The sequence below is a fragment of the Acomys minous genome (genome assembly GCF_964271855.1).
Source record: "Acomys minous genome assembly, chromosome: 3".
Lineage (NCBI taxonomy): Eukaryota > Metazoa > Chordata > Mammalia > Rodentia > Muridae > Acomys > Acomys minous.
This window is the reverse complement of record NC_140485.1, coordinates 78,740,945-78,756,003: the sequence shown is the minus strand read 5'-3', so window position 1 is coordinate 78,756,003 and position 15,059 is coordinate 78,740,945. Positions and strand designations below refer to the sequence as shown.

Genomic DNA, 15,059 nt, shown 5'->3' with positions numbered 1-15,059 from the left:
GGCTGTCCTAAACTCGCTTTATAGACCAGACTGACCTTGAACTCACAGAGATGCTCCTGCCTTTGCCTCCCAAGTGGTGGGGTTGAAGGCGTGCTTCACCACACCAGGCTGAAATAAGCATTTATTTTTATTTTTTTTACTTTTGAAATAAGCATTTAATGAAGCTCAATTTGCTCCGGTACTAGACAGTATGAGTCAACTTGGCAAAACAAAACCCAGGTTCGGGGGGGAGGGGGGGAACCTGCCGATGCGGCTCAGATCTAGGCAACAAGGTGAGAAGAGAAATTTCACGCCTAAGGGCACAGCCCCGAGCTGGTCCGGGAACAGCAAATGAAAGCCCTTACTCTAACAGGCTCCCAGAATCCCAGGAAAGGTGGGAAACAAGTACGGAAAATAAGCCGGACAAACAGGAGGAACGAAAGACACACCAGACACAGGAGCTGTCCAAATTCAACTTTTCATTAACTCGGGGTTGGGGATCAGTCCAGGGAGCCCCCGGCTCCGCCGTTCAGCCAGTGATGCGCACGTCCGCGCGGCGCCGGAGCCGCCGAGCCCGAGCCGCCTCGGGCAGGATGGCCTGCAGCTGCTCCTGGACCAACATCTCCACGATCTGCTCCTTGGTGCGGATGTCGGGCCGCAGCCACTGGCGGGACAGCTCCCGCAGCTGCCGGAAGGCTTCTCGGGGACCCGCCGCGTCCTGGTAACGGAACTGCCGGAAGCGCTGGCGAAAGGTCTCGGGGCCGGGCCGGGAAGGGCCGGGCCGCGGGGCGGCATCAGCCTGCGGGGCGGCGTCCAGAGCTGCGGGCGCACGGGGAAGCTCCGGGGCCGAGGAGCTCACGGAGTCGGGCTGCGGGTCCGCACAGTCGCCCGCTCCTTCCTGCGTCTCGGGCGGAGCCGCTGGGCTGCGGGCGGCCAGGCTGGGCTCGGGCGACGCCATGACTACGGCTCAGCGCGTCACCCTTTGTCCCGTAACAACCGGTTGGCTCTGCGTCTGCGCGGGGGAGGGAGCGGGGAGAGAGACCGGGCTGAAGAGCAGAGCGCGCGCGGCCCCGGCGGGACGAGGGCTCGGCGGGAGGGCGCGGGCGAGTCTCGCTTACCTCCACCGGCGGAGCTCCGCGGCGGCCGGAAATGGACGACTACGGGGACTTCCCCGAGAGCGGGACGAGTGTGGAGAGCCCGGAAGCCACGCCCTCCAGCAGTCACGTGAGGTTTGACCTCGGGAAGCGCCGTTGGTCTGCAGACCTCGTCTCTTTGCAGAGTCTGAGTAGCGAGTACGAGGAGGTGCAGCAGAAGCGAGAGGCGGAAAAGATGGAGATGCCCAGGGAGACGGAGTCGGATTCGGGTTCCAAACTGGAGTCGGAAGAGACGGAGGAAGAGGAGGAAGCCAAGGAGGTTACGGAGAGTGAGGCGGCGCCCCAAGCGAAGGTGACCTGCGCCTGCTGGGGCAGATGCTGCCTCTCTCTCCCAGGGGGTAGTGCCGGCAGGCCCGTGTAAACCGGGGTGATGGCTGGCCAGGGGCTTGTCGGATGACGCGGTTGGGACAAGCGGGGCAGGGGCTCCCTCTCCCGGCTGGAGAGATGGCTCGGAGGTTAAGAGCACTGTCCGCTTTCCCAAACGTTCTGAGTTTAATTCCCAGCAGCCACATGGTGCCTCACAACCTTCTTAGAGTAAGATCTGGTGTCCTCTTCTGGTGTGCAGGTGAACATGCAAGCAGAACACTGTGTACGTAATAAATAAAGAAATAAATATAAATATTAAAAAAGAAAGAAAGACCCCTCAAGCCTGTTATCCTAGATCTAGAGGCCAGCCCTGGCCTACAGGGTGAGCTGGGATTCTAAGTACACATACAGGTGCCTGCTTATGTGCAATAGAATTCGCCTTATTGCTTTATTTTGAGGATAACACAATATTGGGGCAAGATTTTGTTCTGTTTTGTTTTTCGAGACAGAGTTTCTCTGTGTAGCCTTGACTGTCCTGGACTAACTTTGTAGACCAGGGTGGCCTTGAACTCACAGCGATCCAAGTGCTGGGATTAAAGGCTCGCGCCGCCCCACCCACACCCCCACAAACCCCAGCTGAGCAAGGTTCTTAAGACGTTTGTGGTACCCCCCCCCCAAAAAAATGCTCAGGGGTTCTTTGTCATTATTTTTGCTTGCCCTCGAAAACCAAAAGAAAGTGGGTCTGTGGTACAGCCTTTCTACAAGATTAATAAGTGGACTGTAATTAAGGGTGTCCCATATGGTGGCCATTAGCTACATGTGTTTACTGGACTTTTTTTTTTTTTTTTTTTTTTTTTTTTTGGTTTTTCAAGACAGGGTCTCTCTGTGTTATCCTTGGCTGTCCTGGACTCGCTCTGTAGACCAGGCTGGCCTCGAACTCACAGCGATCCATCCACCTGCCTCTGCCTCCCGAGTGCTGGGATTAAAGGTGTGCACCACCACGCCCCGGCTTAGTGTTTACTGAACTTTTGAAATGTAAATACCTGGGCCGGGTGGTGGTGGCTGCGGTGGCCTTTAATCTCAGCACTTGGGCGGCAGAAGCAGGTGGCTCCCTGTGATTTCAAGGCCAGCGTGGACTAAAGAGTGAGTTCCGGGACAGCCAGAGCTGTTACACAGAGAAACCCTGTCTTGAAAAACAAACAAACAAAAACAAAAGAAATGTAAATATCTGGGTATTGAGATGTAATATAATGTAGAGTGCACGTGCATGTGTGTAGGAAAAGAAAAAAGATTTTATATTTATTGCACATTAGTGTTTGTTGTTTTGTATATATGCGGTCAAATAAACTATATTATTAAATTTTACCTGTGTCTTTTTACTTTTAAAATACAGCTGCCATGAAATTTTCAATTACACGTACAATTTGTAGTATGGTTTGTTGAACTGCCACTGTCTAGAGTGTTGGAGTCAGGCCATCTGCTAGCATTTTCTTTACAGGGTTTCTTTGCTTTACCACTCCCAATTGTAAATAGTACTTACTGTTGTCAGGAGTAAATAAAGCTCTGGGAAAGACAAGGCTTTAAAAAGGGTTTTCAGAGGGCCTGGCGTGGTGGCGCTCGCTTTTAATTAGGCAGAGGCAGGTGGATCGATGTGAGTTCGAGGCCAGCCTGGTCTACAAAGCGGCTCAGAGGTTAAGGACACTGTGCTCTTCCAAAGGTCCTGAGTTCAATTCCCAGCAACACATGGTGATTCATAACCATCTATAATGAGATCAGGTGCCCCTTCTGTATTAATAATAAATAAATACATTTTTTTTAAAAAAAAAAGAAAGAAAAAACAACCAAAAAACAAAAGCATAACCAAAGGCAGAGACATCTGGGAGAGGGGACCCTGAGCCATGTGAGGAGAGGAGGGAAAGAGAGAGGGGAGCTGCATGCAGCAGCCAGGAAACCCAAAACATAAAAGAGGCAGGTAACCAAAATGGCTGGATTATATTGGGAAGAGCCTCTGGTGGGGAGGGCAGCCCAGACAGTGGGTTGTGAAGTTCAGGGTACCCAGTGTTAGTATTCTACCCTCTCTCTACCCCCTCCCTCTTACTTTCTCTCTGGGATACCTCTTCCCCTTTTCCCTCCCTACCCCATGCTCATTTAATAAACTCTGTATAGCATAATATCTGTTGCTTGGTACCTTCTATCTATCAATATCTTAATTATTAAAATTTAAAATTGGTGGTCTGTAAAGAAGCTCCCTATATCTAGACCTTTTCTTTGCTCTCCCATAATTTTCACAAATTGTCAGAATTGTCTCAAGCCTTTTCTCTTTGCTCTTCCAAGAGTTTCAAATGCACACCTAAAGGGAATTTTCTCCCTAACCTACTTTGTATTCCAGTATCCTGTCAGACTTCCTATACCTGAGACATCGTCAAAGCAGCTACCCACAAGTGCCAGCTGGACCTGCATTGTTCCTCCTAGAGGAAACTGCATTGCCCTTCCCAGCTGCAGATGTTCTCAGACCCTGGGCAACAAATGCAACAGCCTGTTCTTCCGGAACCTGGCCAATTTCAGCCTTTAAAACCCCCTATTGCCGCCCTACTGTCAGCAGGAAGTAGTTAAGATAATTAATTTCACCCCTTATCCATTTACAAAAGCCTGAAATGGTGTGCTCCAGTCCTGGGACAAACAGCCCAGGTTCTCCCAGCACCCCTCGGTCTCTATCTGCTGGAGGGCATGGCTGACATAGCCTGCCCTCCACCTTGAACTTTCAGGGCAGAACTTTTCCTTACCCTTCGCTATATAATTTGGACATTTTGTTGCTATTGCTTTTTTTCCTATCTCTTTCCCTCCATTACCTACATTTATATACTTTAACTTGCCTTATATAAAAACCAATCCAACATTTCTCATTTTTGTAAGTATAGGAAAAGGTAGGAATGTTAGGATTCTGCTTCAGTCTGCCTACCTGTGATGTCACTGCCTGCCTGCCATGGGGCGTGGCCCTGCCCAGGGCCATATAAAAGGACAAACCTCCACATGGCTTACTCTCAAACTCTCAAAGAAACTCTCTACCCTCTCTCTCTACTCTACCCCCCCCCTTACTTTCTCTTTGAGGTACCCCTTCCCCCTTTTCCCTCTCCGCCCATGCTCATTTAATAAACTGTATAACATATATCTGCTGCCTGGTACCTTCTATCCAACATTATCTTAGTTATTAAATATAAAACCTGGTAGTGTGTGCAAGCCGGGAGGACCCTGTAACAGGAAGGGGACTGAGGGATGCTGGGAGAACCTGGTAGCCAGGTTCACTGTGATTTGTTAAATAGGTATCTCAGCCACTTGTCCCAGGGTTTGAGACTTAACAGAAGTAATTTTATGGAAATTTCTGTGAAAATTCAGAGGTCGTATCAGCAAAAGTGTGATCTCTCTGCTTGTCGGTTGTGGCACACACCTTTAGTCCCAGCACTTGGGAGGCAGAGGCAGGGAGATCTCTGTGAGTTTGAGGCCAGCTTGTCTACACAGTGATTCCAGCACAGCCAAGGTTACACAAAGAAACCCTGAAAAACAAAAAGTATAATCTCTGAACCTCTGGCAGATGGTATATTTATTCTGTTTGACAGCTTACTCACAAATAAAGTTTTTTGGTTTTTTTATGTTTTTTTGTTTTGTTCTTTCAAAACAGGGTTTCTCTGTGTAGCCTTGGTTGGCCTGGACCTCACTCTGTAGTCCAGGCTGGCCTCGAACTCACGGAGATCTGCTTGCCTTTGCCTCCCGAGTGCTGGGATTAAAGATGTGTGCACCACCACGCCCAGCTACAAATAAGTTTTGTATCTCCATTTTCTAGAAAGGAAATTAAACCCCAGAGAGGGACAGAGATCCTGTCTTAGTTAGGTTTCTATAGCTGCGACAAAACACCATGACCAAAAAGCAAGTTAGGGAAGAAAGGGTTTATTCAGCTTACACTTTCACATTGCTGTTAATTACCAAAGGAAGTCAGGGCAGGAACCTAGAGGCAGGAGCTGATGCAGAGGCCATGGAGGGGTGCTGCTTACTGGCTTGCTCCCCATGGCCTGCTCAGCCTGCTTGCTTGCTTGCTTTTTTTTTTTTTTTTTTTTTTTAAGATTTATGTATTTATACAGTGTTCTGCCTGCATGTACACATGCACACCAGAAGAGGGAACCAGATCTCATGATAGATGGTTGGGAGCCACCATGTGGTTCCTAGGAATTGAACTTAGGACCTTTGGAAGAACAGACAGTGCTCTTAACCTCTGAATTATCCCTCTGGTCCCAGCCTGCTTTCTTAAAGAGCCCAGGACCACCAGCCCAGGGAGGTCACCATCCACCATGGCTTGGGCCCCCTGTTGATCACTAGTTGAGAAAATACCTTAGAGCTGGATCTCATGGAGGCACTTCCTCAATGGAAGCTCCTTCCTCCCTGAAGACTCCAGTGTCAAAATGACACACCACCAGTCAGTTTAGGCCCCATATGATAGGTTTCGGGTCATTCTTGCTGTCCCTTTGAGTACTGTGCAAGGTTTATGTAACAGCCAGGTAACAACCATCAGAAATAATTCCTTATGGTAATTTTGCCCCCTTGGAGATGTCTCCCTTAAAGGTACGAAAGATGACCTTGAAAGTCACCACAAGGACTCCAGTGTTTTTTGTTTGTTTGTTTTGTTTGTTTGTTTGGTTGGTTGGTTTTTGTTTTGTTGTTGTTGTTGCTGACTTGGAAGACTTTATATGCCAATCTGGGCTGGAGGCTTTTTCTTGCTGGCCACTCAAAATCTGTGTCCCTGTCAGTCCCCAGTGGATTAGATATTACTCCCTCATGCAAGAGTCTGTCCCAGCTGGCCTCTCGTCTCCACCACTCCCTAGTCTCTGAAATAGATTGGCTTAAGTTGTTTTCCTCTTCTCTCTTCAGAAGTGGAAAGATAGGGGTCCTGAGTTTGCTAGACCTAGTTAGGGTTTCAGATTTTCTTCTGCCTGGCTCACTGAGAGTACTCTGTGTAAACAGCGTCTCATTCCCTATGGTAACAGGCCTTGGTCAGTACCAAAGCGGCCCAACATGGTGCCACAAGGAAGGGGAGCCTTGGGTGGGCTCACTGGGGACGAAAACCACGTTTCCTGGGACCAGAGAGATGGCTGGCTAAGGGGGATGTGGTAGCGGACGCCTTTATTCCCAGCACTCGGGAGGCAGGGGCAGGTGGATCTCTGTGAGTTCAAGGTTAGCCTAGTCCACAGAGCAAGTTCCAGGACAGCAAAGGCTACACAGAGAATCTCAAATAAACAAACAAACAAACAAAAAAGAGTGCATCCTGTGACTGGTTTAGTGGCATAGTCCTTTATCCCAGGACTTGAGAGAGGCAGGTGGATCTCTGTGGGTTTGAGACTAGCCTGCTCTACATGGCAAGTTCTAGACCACCCAGAGCTATATGGTGAAACCCTGCAAAAAACACATACTGCTTTCAGTTTTCAGCACCCATGTAGGGTAGCTCATGACCGCCTGTAATGTCAGTTCTAAGGTATCCAATTTCTTTGGCTGCTGCCAGCACCGTACTCAATGTTTGTGAACAAATGAGCACACACACACACACACACACACACACACACACACACACTTTAAAGAAAGACAAAGTTGGAGGTGGATCTGGAAGGAGTTACTGGCAGGAATAAGGTGATGTCATCAACATACAGTGTATACATGTGTGAAATTATCAAAGACTGGGGGGAGGGGGTGTGAGGGCGGGACTGGGGGGAGGGAGTGTGAGGGCGGGACTGGGGGGGAGGGGGTGTGAGGGCGGGACTGGGGGGAGGGGGTGTGAGGGCAGGACTGGGGGGAGGGGTGTGAGGGCGGGACTGGGGGGAGGGGTGTGAGGGCGGGACTGGGGGGAGGGGGTGTGAGGGCGGGACTGGGGGGAGGGGGTGTGAGGGCGGGACTGGGGGGAGGGGGTGTGAGGGCGGGACTGGGGGGAGGGGGAGTGAGGGCGGGACTGGGGGGAGGGGATGTGAGGGCGGGACTGGGGGGAGGGGGTGTGAGGGCGGGACTGGGGGGAGGGGGTGTGAGGGCGGGACTGGGGGGAGGGGGAGTGAGGGCGGGACTGGGGGGAGGGGATGTGAGGGCGGGACTGGGGGGAGGGGGTGTGAGGGCGGGACTGGGGGGGAGAGGATGTGAGGGCGGGACTGGGGGGAGGGGATGTGAGGGCGGGACTGGGGGGAGGGGATGTGAGGGCGGGACTGGGGGGAGGGGGTGTGAGGGCGGGACTGGGGGGAGGGGGTGTGAGGGCGGGACTGGGGGAGGGGATGTGAGGGCGGGACTGGGGGAGGGGGTGTGAGGGCGGGACTGGGGGAGGGGGTGTGAGGGCGGGACTGGGGGGAGGGGATGTGAGGGCGGGACTGGGGGGAGGGGATGTGAGGGCGGGACTGGGGGGAGGGGGTGTGAGGGCGGGACTGGGGGGAGGGGATGTGAGGGCGGGACTGGGGGGAGGGGGATGTGAGGGCGGGACTGGGGGGAGGGGGTGTGAGGGCGGGACTGGGGGGAGGGGGTGTGAGGGCGGGACTGGGGGGAGGGGGTGTGAGGGCGGGACTGGGGGGAGGGGATGTGAGGGCGGGACTGGGGGGAGGGGATGTGAGGGCGGGACTGGGGGAGGGGATGTGAGGGCGGGACTGGGGGGAGGGGATGTGAGGGCGGGACTGGGGGGAGGGGGTGTGAGGGCGGGACTGGGGGGGAGGGGATGTGAGGGCGGGACTGGGGGGAGGGGATGTGAGGGCGGGACTGGGGGGAGGGGGTGTGAGGGCGGGACTGGGGGAGGGGGTGTGAGGGCGGGACTGGGGGGAGGGGGTGTGAGGGCGGGACTGGGGGAGGGGGTGTGAGGCGGGACTGGGGGAGGGGGTGTGAGGGCGGGACTGGGGGGAGGGGATGTGAGGGCGGGACTGGGGGGAGGGGGTGTGAGGGCGGGACTGGGGGGAGGGGATGTGAGGGCGGGACTGGGGGGAGAGGGGGGTGTGAGGGCGGGACTGGGGGGAGGGGATGTGAGGGCGGGACTGGGGGAGGGGATGTGAGGGCGGGACTGGGGGGAGGGGATGTGAGGGCGGGACTGGGGGGAGGGGGTGTGAGGGCGGGACTGGGGGGAGGGGGTGTGAGGGCGGGACTGGGGGGAGGGGGTGTGAGGGCGGGACTGGGGGAGGGGATGTGAGGGCGGGACTGGGGGGAGGGGGTGTGAGGGCGGGACTGGGGGAGGGGGTGTGAGGGCGGGACTTGGGGGGAGGGGGTGTGAGGGCGGGACTGGGGGAGGGGATGTGAGGGCGGGACTGGGGGGAGGGGGTGTGAGGGCGGGACTGGGGAGGGGGTGTGAGGGCGGGACTTGGGGGGAGGGGTGTGAGGGCGGGACTGGTAGGAACAAGTGAGGGGGCTGGGATCAGGCTGTAAAGAGACTAAATTACTAAATGGAAAAAAGAGAAATTATCAAAGGCTAAATATATAATAAAACATTGAAGGCATTGCCTGTACAAAGTCATATGGTGAATGAAACCAAAACTTAAAAATTGCTGCCTGGGTGGGTAAGTGGGTAGGATCTGGACAAAGGCTGAAAAGTGAAGTTAGAAAGTTGGCAAGAGGGCTGGAGAGATGGCTCAGAGGTTAAGAGCACTATCTGGTCTTCCAAAGGTCCCGAGTTCAATTCCCAGCAACCACATGGTGGCTCACAACCACCTGTAACGAGATCTAGTGCCTTCTTGTGGTGGGCAGGCACACGTGTGGGCAGAATACTGTGTAAATAATAAATAAATCTTTAAAAAGACTTTAAAAAAAGAAAAAGAAAGTTGGCAAGAATAAGTCAGAGAGTACAAAGTTCCATGTTTAGAACTTAGACCTTTTTCCTCTTGGGAAGGGAAGTCTGGGAATCATAGGACTTAAATCTCTGCTCCATCGTTTGCATCCATAGTGGAACCATAGCCTGCTATAGATGGGAGGAGGCACCTTAGCGATCCTCTGAATCATGGAATGTCAGAAAGGCGATGGATTAGAAATTGAATTAAGAAATATTAAATTCACTTTTAAAAGCCTTTATGATTTAGCCAGCATAGAGTCTGGAAAATTGTCTCTTCCTAGAAAATGTGCATATATTTCATATAATTTCTGATAATTTATATGTATTCTTTTTTTCTTTTTTTGGTTTTTCGAGACAGGGTTTCTCTGTGTAGCTTTGGCTGTCCTGGACTCACTTTGTAGACCAGGCTGGCCTCGAACTCACAGCGATCCGCCTGCCTCTGCCTCCCAAGAGCTGGGATTAAAAGCATGTGCCACCACGCCCAGCTTATATGTATTCTTGAATCCATCCAGAGGCTCCAGATTAAATATTATATATTATATAAAAACAAATATATATAATCCTATTTTTCTTGATTTTTCAGCCTGGGAAGCTCCAAAATGTGGAAAGTTGGAAAGCCATCAAACACCTAGTAAGTGGTTCCCTGAAAAGAGATATTTTTGAATGCTATTTGAATGTTATTATTGTATTAGCCTTCTGATTATGATTAGATTTAGATTGTTCTTAGGAAGGACTCTTAAATCTTCCTTCCTTTCTTTCTTTTTTTTCAAGACAGGGTCTCTCTGTGTAGCCCTGGCTGTCCTTGATTCGCTTTGTAGACCAGGCTGGCCTCGAACTCACAGCAATCCCCCTGCCTCTGCCTCCAGAGTGCTGGGATTAAAGGAGTGCACCACCACACCTGGCCCCAGATCTAACTAACTATCTATCTTTTCTTTTCTTTTGGTTTTTAAGACAAGGTTTCTCTGTGTAGCCTTGGCTGTCCTGGATTCGCTTTGTAGACCAGGCTGGCCGCGAATTCGCAGCGATCCACCTGCTTCTGCCTCCTAGAGAGCTGGGATTAAAGGCGTTTATATATATGAATGCTCTATTTGCATGTACATCTGCACGCCAGAAGAGGGCATCAGATCACATTACAAATAGTTGTGAGCCACCATGTGATTGCTGGGAATTGAACCAAAATGTCTGGGAAAGTAGTCAGTGCTCTTAACCTCTGAGCCATTTCTCCAGCCCTAAATCATCATTTCTGAGCTTTCAACACAAGCCCCAAATCTCAGTGACCCTGCCATAAATATTGATGAAAAACAAGCATGGATCCCATTTCGCTGCTGTGAAAGGAGAGTTTGTGCAGAACTCTCTGTCTTTTCCAGAGCTTTCCTGGTGTTTGGCTTAGTGTCCTTGTTAGCACTGTCATCTCGACACAGCCTACAGTTATCTGAAAAAGAAGCCTCAATTGAGTGTCTCCTCAGGTTGGTCAGTGGGCATGTCTGTGAGGGACTGTCCTGATGGTTTTCATTTTTGCAGAAGGGCCTCGCCCACTATGGGTGACCTATGTCCTGGACAGGTGGTTCTGGGCAGGATAGGAAAGTTAGCTTGAGGGGCTGGAGAGATGACTCAGCAGTTAAGAGCAGAGGACCTAAATTCATGTCCTTGAGCAGAACATCAGGGAAGCAGAGATACAGCGGGGTGGGATGGGCTTCCTCAGTAGACAGGGTTTCTCTGTGTAGCCTTGGCTGTCCTGGACTCGCTTTATAGACCAGGCTGTCCTTGAACTCACAGCAATCTGCCTGCCTCTGCCCCCCCCCCCCCCCCCCCCGAGTGCTGGGATTAAAAGTGTACGCCACCACGCCCAGCTTCACTGTCAACTTGATTGCTCCTATTAAAAACCACCTAGAGGACCAGGGCACTGTGTATTGCCCAGGGTTCTTCCTGTTTTCTTCTTTTTCTGCTTCCTGGCCATAAAGAAATGAGGAAGCACACCGAACGTGGTGGCGCATGCCTTTAATCCCAGCACTCGGGAGGCAGAGGCAGGCGGATCGCTGTGAGTTGGAGGCCAGCCTGGTCTACAAAGTGAATCCAGGACAGCCAAGGCTACACAGAGAAACCCTGTCTCGAAAAAACAACAACAACAAAAAAGTTGACAGTGGAGATAAACATTATAAATGTGTTTTAATTTGTAGAACCCAGGACAGCTCCTTTGCTTCCTAAATGAGAAAGCTAAAGTTCAGAGGGTAGACCCCCTAGGCGGTGTGGGACCAGGGCCCAGGACCCAGGATCGAATGGGTCTTGCCTGCCACTTGGTGCTGTCAAGCTTCCATAAGTATTACTAAAGCTCAGGACAGTGGCACTCGCCTTTAATCCTAACAGAGGCAGATGGATTTCTGACTTAACCGCCCTCCAGGGATTAAAAAACCAAGTCATGCTAGTAAGTGTCTAGTGGAATCTCACATTGTGGGCTTACCTTACCTTTAATTTCTTTCTTTCTGTTTTCTTTTGTTTGTTTGTTTGTTTCCAGACAGGGTTTCTCTGTGCTATCTTGTCTGTCCTGGGCTCGCTTTATAGACCAGGCTGGCTTCAAACTCACAGCAAATAGCCTGCCTCTGCCTCCTGAGTGCTGGGATTACAGGTGTGTGCCACCATGCCTGGCTTTAATGCAGTTTTTTTTTTTAACTGTAGTAAGATAATACATAAAATAAATATTACCATCTGAGCCATTTACCCAAGCTAGCCTCGAACTTGCCAGGCTGGTCTTGAACTCACCGTCATTGTGCCTCGGCCTCCTGGCTTCTAGGCATGTGTCACCATTTCTGGCCCTGGCTTTTGGTTTGGTTTGGTTTTGGTTTTTGAGACAGGGTTTCTCTGTGGAGCCCTGGCTGTCCTGGACTCACTCTGTAGACCAGGCTGGCCTCGAACTCACAGAGATCCGCCTGCCTCTACTTCTTGGGTACCGGGATTAAAGGCGTGCACCACCAGGCCAGGCTTACACTGCTTATTTTTTGAGATAGGTTCTTCCTTGTAGCTTAGGCTGGTTGGAAGCTTGAGATTCTCTTGTATCCGAGTACTAATAGACTCTTTTGATTATGGTTATTTTTAGAAACAGTCCTAAGTTTCCCAGGCTAGCCTCAAACTTGTTTTGTAGTCAAGAATGACCTTGCACTCCTGACCCTACCGCCCTCACCCTCTGAGCACTGGGATTACGGGGTAACTCCTGTGGCATTCCGTTCCCTCACATTACGACGGGGCATTGGCTGTGGTCCATCCTGTGGCATTCCGTTCCCTCACATTACGGGGCATTGGGCTGTGGTCCGTCCTTCCCCCAAGCTTCCTTCTTTTTCTAATCCAAAGCAAACTTCACCCATTAAACACTGACTCCCTGTCTGAGGGCTTTATCGCTGTGAAGAGGCACGACCAGGACAAGTCTTCACTGGGGCTGCCTCCCGGTTTCACAGGGTTAGCCCACTACTGTCGTGGTAGGAAGTGTGCTGGAGACGCCGCCAAAGGGTCTTTGTCTGCACAGGCGGCAGGAAGTGAACTGGTTTGAGTTTTTGAGGCCTCAGAGCCCACCCTCTAGTGACATACTTCCTTTAATAAGGCCACACCCACTCCAACAAGGCCACACCTCCTGATCGTGCTAAGCATTCAAACACATGAGTCTACGGGGACAATTCCTATTCAGACTACCACACTCCCCATTCATATGTGTACTTAGAAATATATATCCATATACTTACAAATATTCCATTCTCTCGAATTTTGCAGGTTAAGGTAACAAGACTGACAAAAGTGAAGACTTGGGAAGAAATGAAAAAACTAGTAAGTGGTTGCGTTTTAATAATTGGTTCACAATGTCATGAACATATTGGTTGCTTCTACCCTTTGGCTATTGTGGATAAAATTGCTATGATGTTAGTGTTTGAATTTCTGTTTTCAGTTGATTTAAATATGTACCCAGGAGTAGAACTGCTGGGTCAGATAGTGATTCTGTATTTAACTTTGTGAGAATCAATCGTAACGTTTTGCACAGTGGGTCCATCTTTTGACATCTTCATCAGCAATGTTCAAGATTTTCAAGACTTGCGGTTTTTCTGGGTATGTGTTAACTTGTATTATTAACATGGGTTGGCTGGTTGGTTTTTTTAGGTCCTGGCTAGCCTGGAACTCACTATGCCAGCCAGGATGGCCTTGAACTCTGCTTCCCGATTTACAGGCACTGTGCCACCATGCTTCCGGCTATGCTGTTTTTTGAGACGGGGTCTCTTCTATCTCAGTCTGCCAAGGATGCCCTTGAACTCCAGATTCTCCTGCCTCCACTTCCAGAGCACTCAGATTCCATGCACGTTCCGCTGTGACCAGTTTATTTGGTGTTGGGAACGGACAGGGCTTCATGCTTGTCCTTAACTATTGAGCATCTGTAAGGCTGCCTGATTTTTTGTTTGTTTGTTCATTTTTTTTTTTTTTTGAGACAGGGTTTTTCTCTCTCTGTGTTGCCTTGGCTGTCCCGGACTCGCTTTGTAGACCAGGCTGGCCTCGGACTCACAGCAATCCTCCTGCCTCTGGCTTCTGAGTGCAGAAGAGGTCATTAGATCACTTGGAACTGCAGTTACAGATGGTTCTGAATTAGCATGTGTGTAACAGCAGGCTTTTCCACCTCTGCCCCAGGTCTCAAAATAATGACCCTGAGACTGTATTATTTATGAATAAGTGCCTGGGCCTAAGCTCTGGCTTGTTCCCTGGCTGCCTTGCAACATATTACTCGTTTAGTCTATCCTAAGTGTGCTACATGGCTGACTACCATTCCTCAGCTTCTTCCTTAGAGTCCGGAGCAAACGCCCCTCTGCCTCTATCCCAGAGTTCATCTCTCTCTGCCGGAACTCCCACCTCCTATTTCCTGCCTCTGCTAACAGGCCACCAGCTTTTGATTGGCAGGTGATACTTTCATACAGTACACAAGAGATTCTCTCTACAGCCATGGGTGCTGGGTATAGAACCTAGATGCTAGAGAAGAGCTAACTACTGAACCATCTGTCCATCTGTGTGTGTGTGTGTGTATGTGTGTGTATGAGTGTGTGTATATGTGTGTATGAGTGTGTGTATGTGTGTGTATGTGTGTGTGTGTATGGGTGTATGTGTGTATGTGTGTGTGTATGTGTGTGTGTATGCGTGTGTGTGTGTGTATGTGTGTGTATGTATGCTATGTGTGTGTGTATGTGTGTGTATGCGTGTGTGTATATGTGTGTATGAGTGTGTGTATGTGTGTGTATGTGTGTGTGTGTATGGGTGTATGTGTGTATGTGTGTGTGTATGTGTGTGTGTATGCGTGTGTGTGTGTGTATGTGTGTGTGTATGTATGCTATGTGTGTGTGTATGTGTGTGTATGCGTGTATGCATGTGTGTGTATGTGTATGCGGGTGTGTGTGTGCGTGCCTGCGTGCGTGCGGGTGTGTGTGTGTGTGCGCGCACGAGTGTGCATGTGTATGGAGACCCAAGATTAAAGTTGAGTGTCATTCCTCAGGAGCCGTCCATCTTGTTCTTGTTTTTAAGATTTATTTTTTATTTTATGCGTAGGAGTGTTTTGTCTGAATGTGTCTCTATGTATTGTGCAGAGGCCAGAAGAAGGCCAGAAGATCTCCTGGAGCTGGATTTATAGTAGTCAGCCATCGTGTGGGTGCTTTACAGGAAACGAACCCAGGTTCTCTGAAAGAGTAGTCAGTGTTCTTAATCACTGAGCTCACTCTCTTGTTTCTTGAGACAGGGTCTCTCGCTGGCCTGGAGCTCACTATGTGGCTAGGCTCGGCTGACTG

General features: G+C 50.6%; 2 protein-coding genes and 1 long non-coding RNA gene across 3 annotated transcripts in view; 1 reads left to right on the top strand and 2 right to left on the bottom strand.

The window, feature by feature from the left end:
- LOC311594194 overlaps positions 1 to 15,059 on the bottom strand; it is a 522,815-nt gene that overhangs the window by 96,274 nt on the left and 411,482 nt on the right. The window lies entirely within an intron of this gene.
- On the bottom strand, positions 442 to 1,238 carry SCAND1 (SCAN domain containing 1). The gene is made up of 2 exons (XM_084775741.1): positions 1,098 to 1,238; positions 442 to 991 (listed from the first exon to the last, which is right to left on the bottom strand). The coding sequence occupies exon 2, from the start codon at positions 935 to 937 to the stop codon at positions 509 to 511; it is 429 nt and encodes a 142-aa protein (XP_084631867.1). The 5' UTR covers positions 938 to 991; positions 1,098 to 1,238; the 3' UTR covers positions 442 to 508.
- Positions 1,129 to 15,059, top strand: part of CNBD2 (cyclic nucleotide binding domain containing 2) — a gene marked incomplete at its 5' end in the record, with an annotated part of 62,866 nt that continues 48,935 nt past the window's right edge. Inside the window, 3 exons of the mRNA XM_084775679.1 lie at positions 1,129 to 1,425; positions 9,845 to 9,892; positions 13,018 to 13,071. Coding sequence (XP_084631805.1) covers positions 1,129 to 1,425; positions 9,845 to 9,892; positions 13,018 to 13,071 — 399 coding nt within the window. The remainder of the gene's footprint in view (positions 1,426 to 9,844; positions 9,893 to 13,017; positions 13,072 to 15,059) is intronic.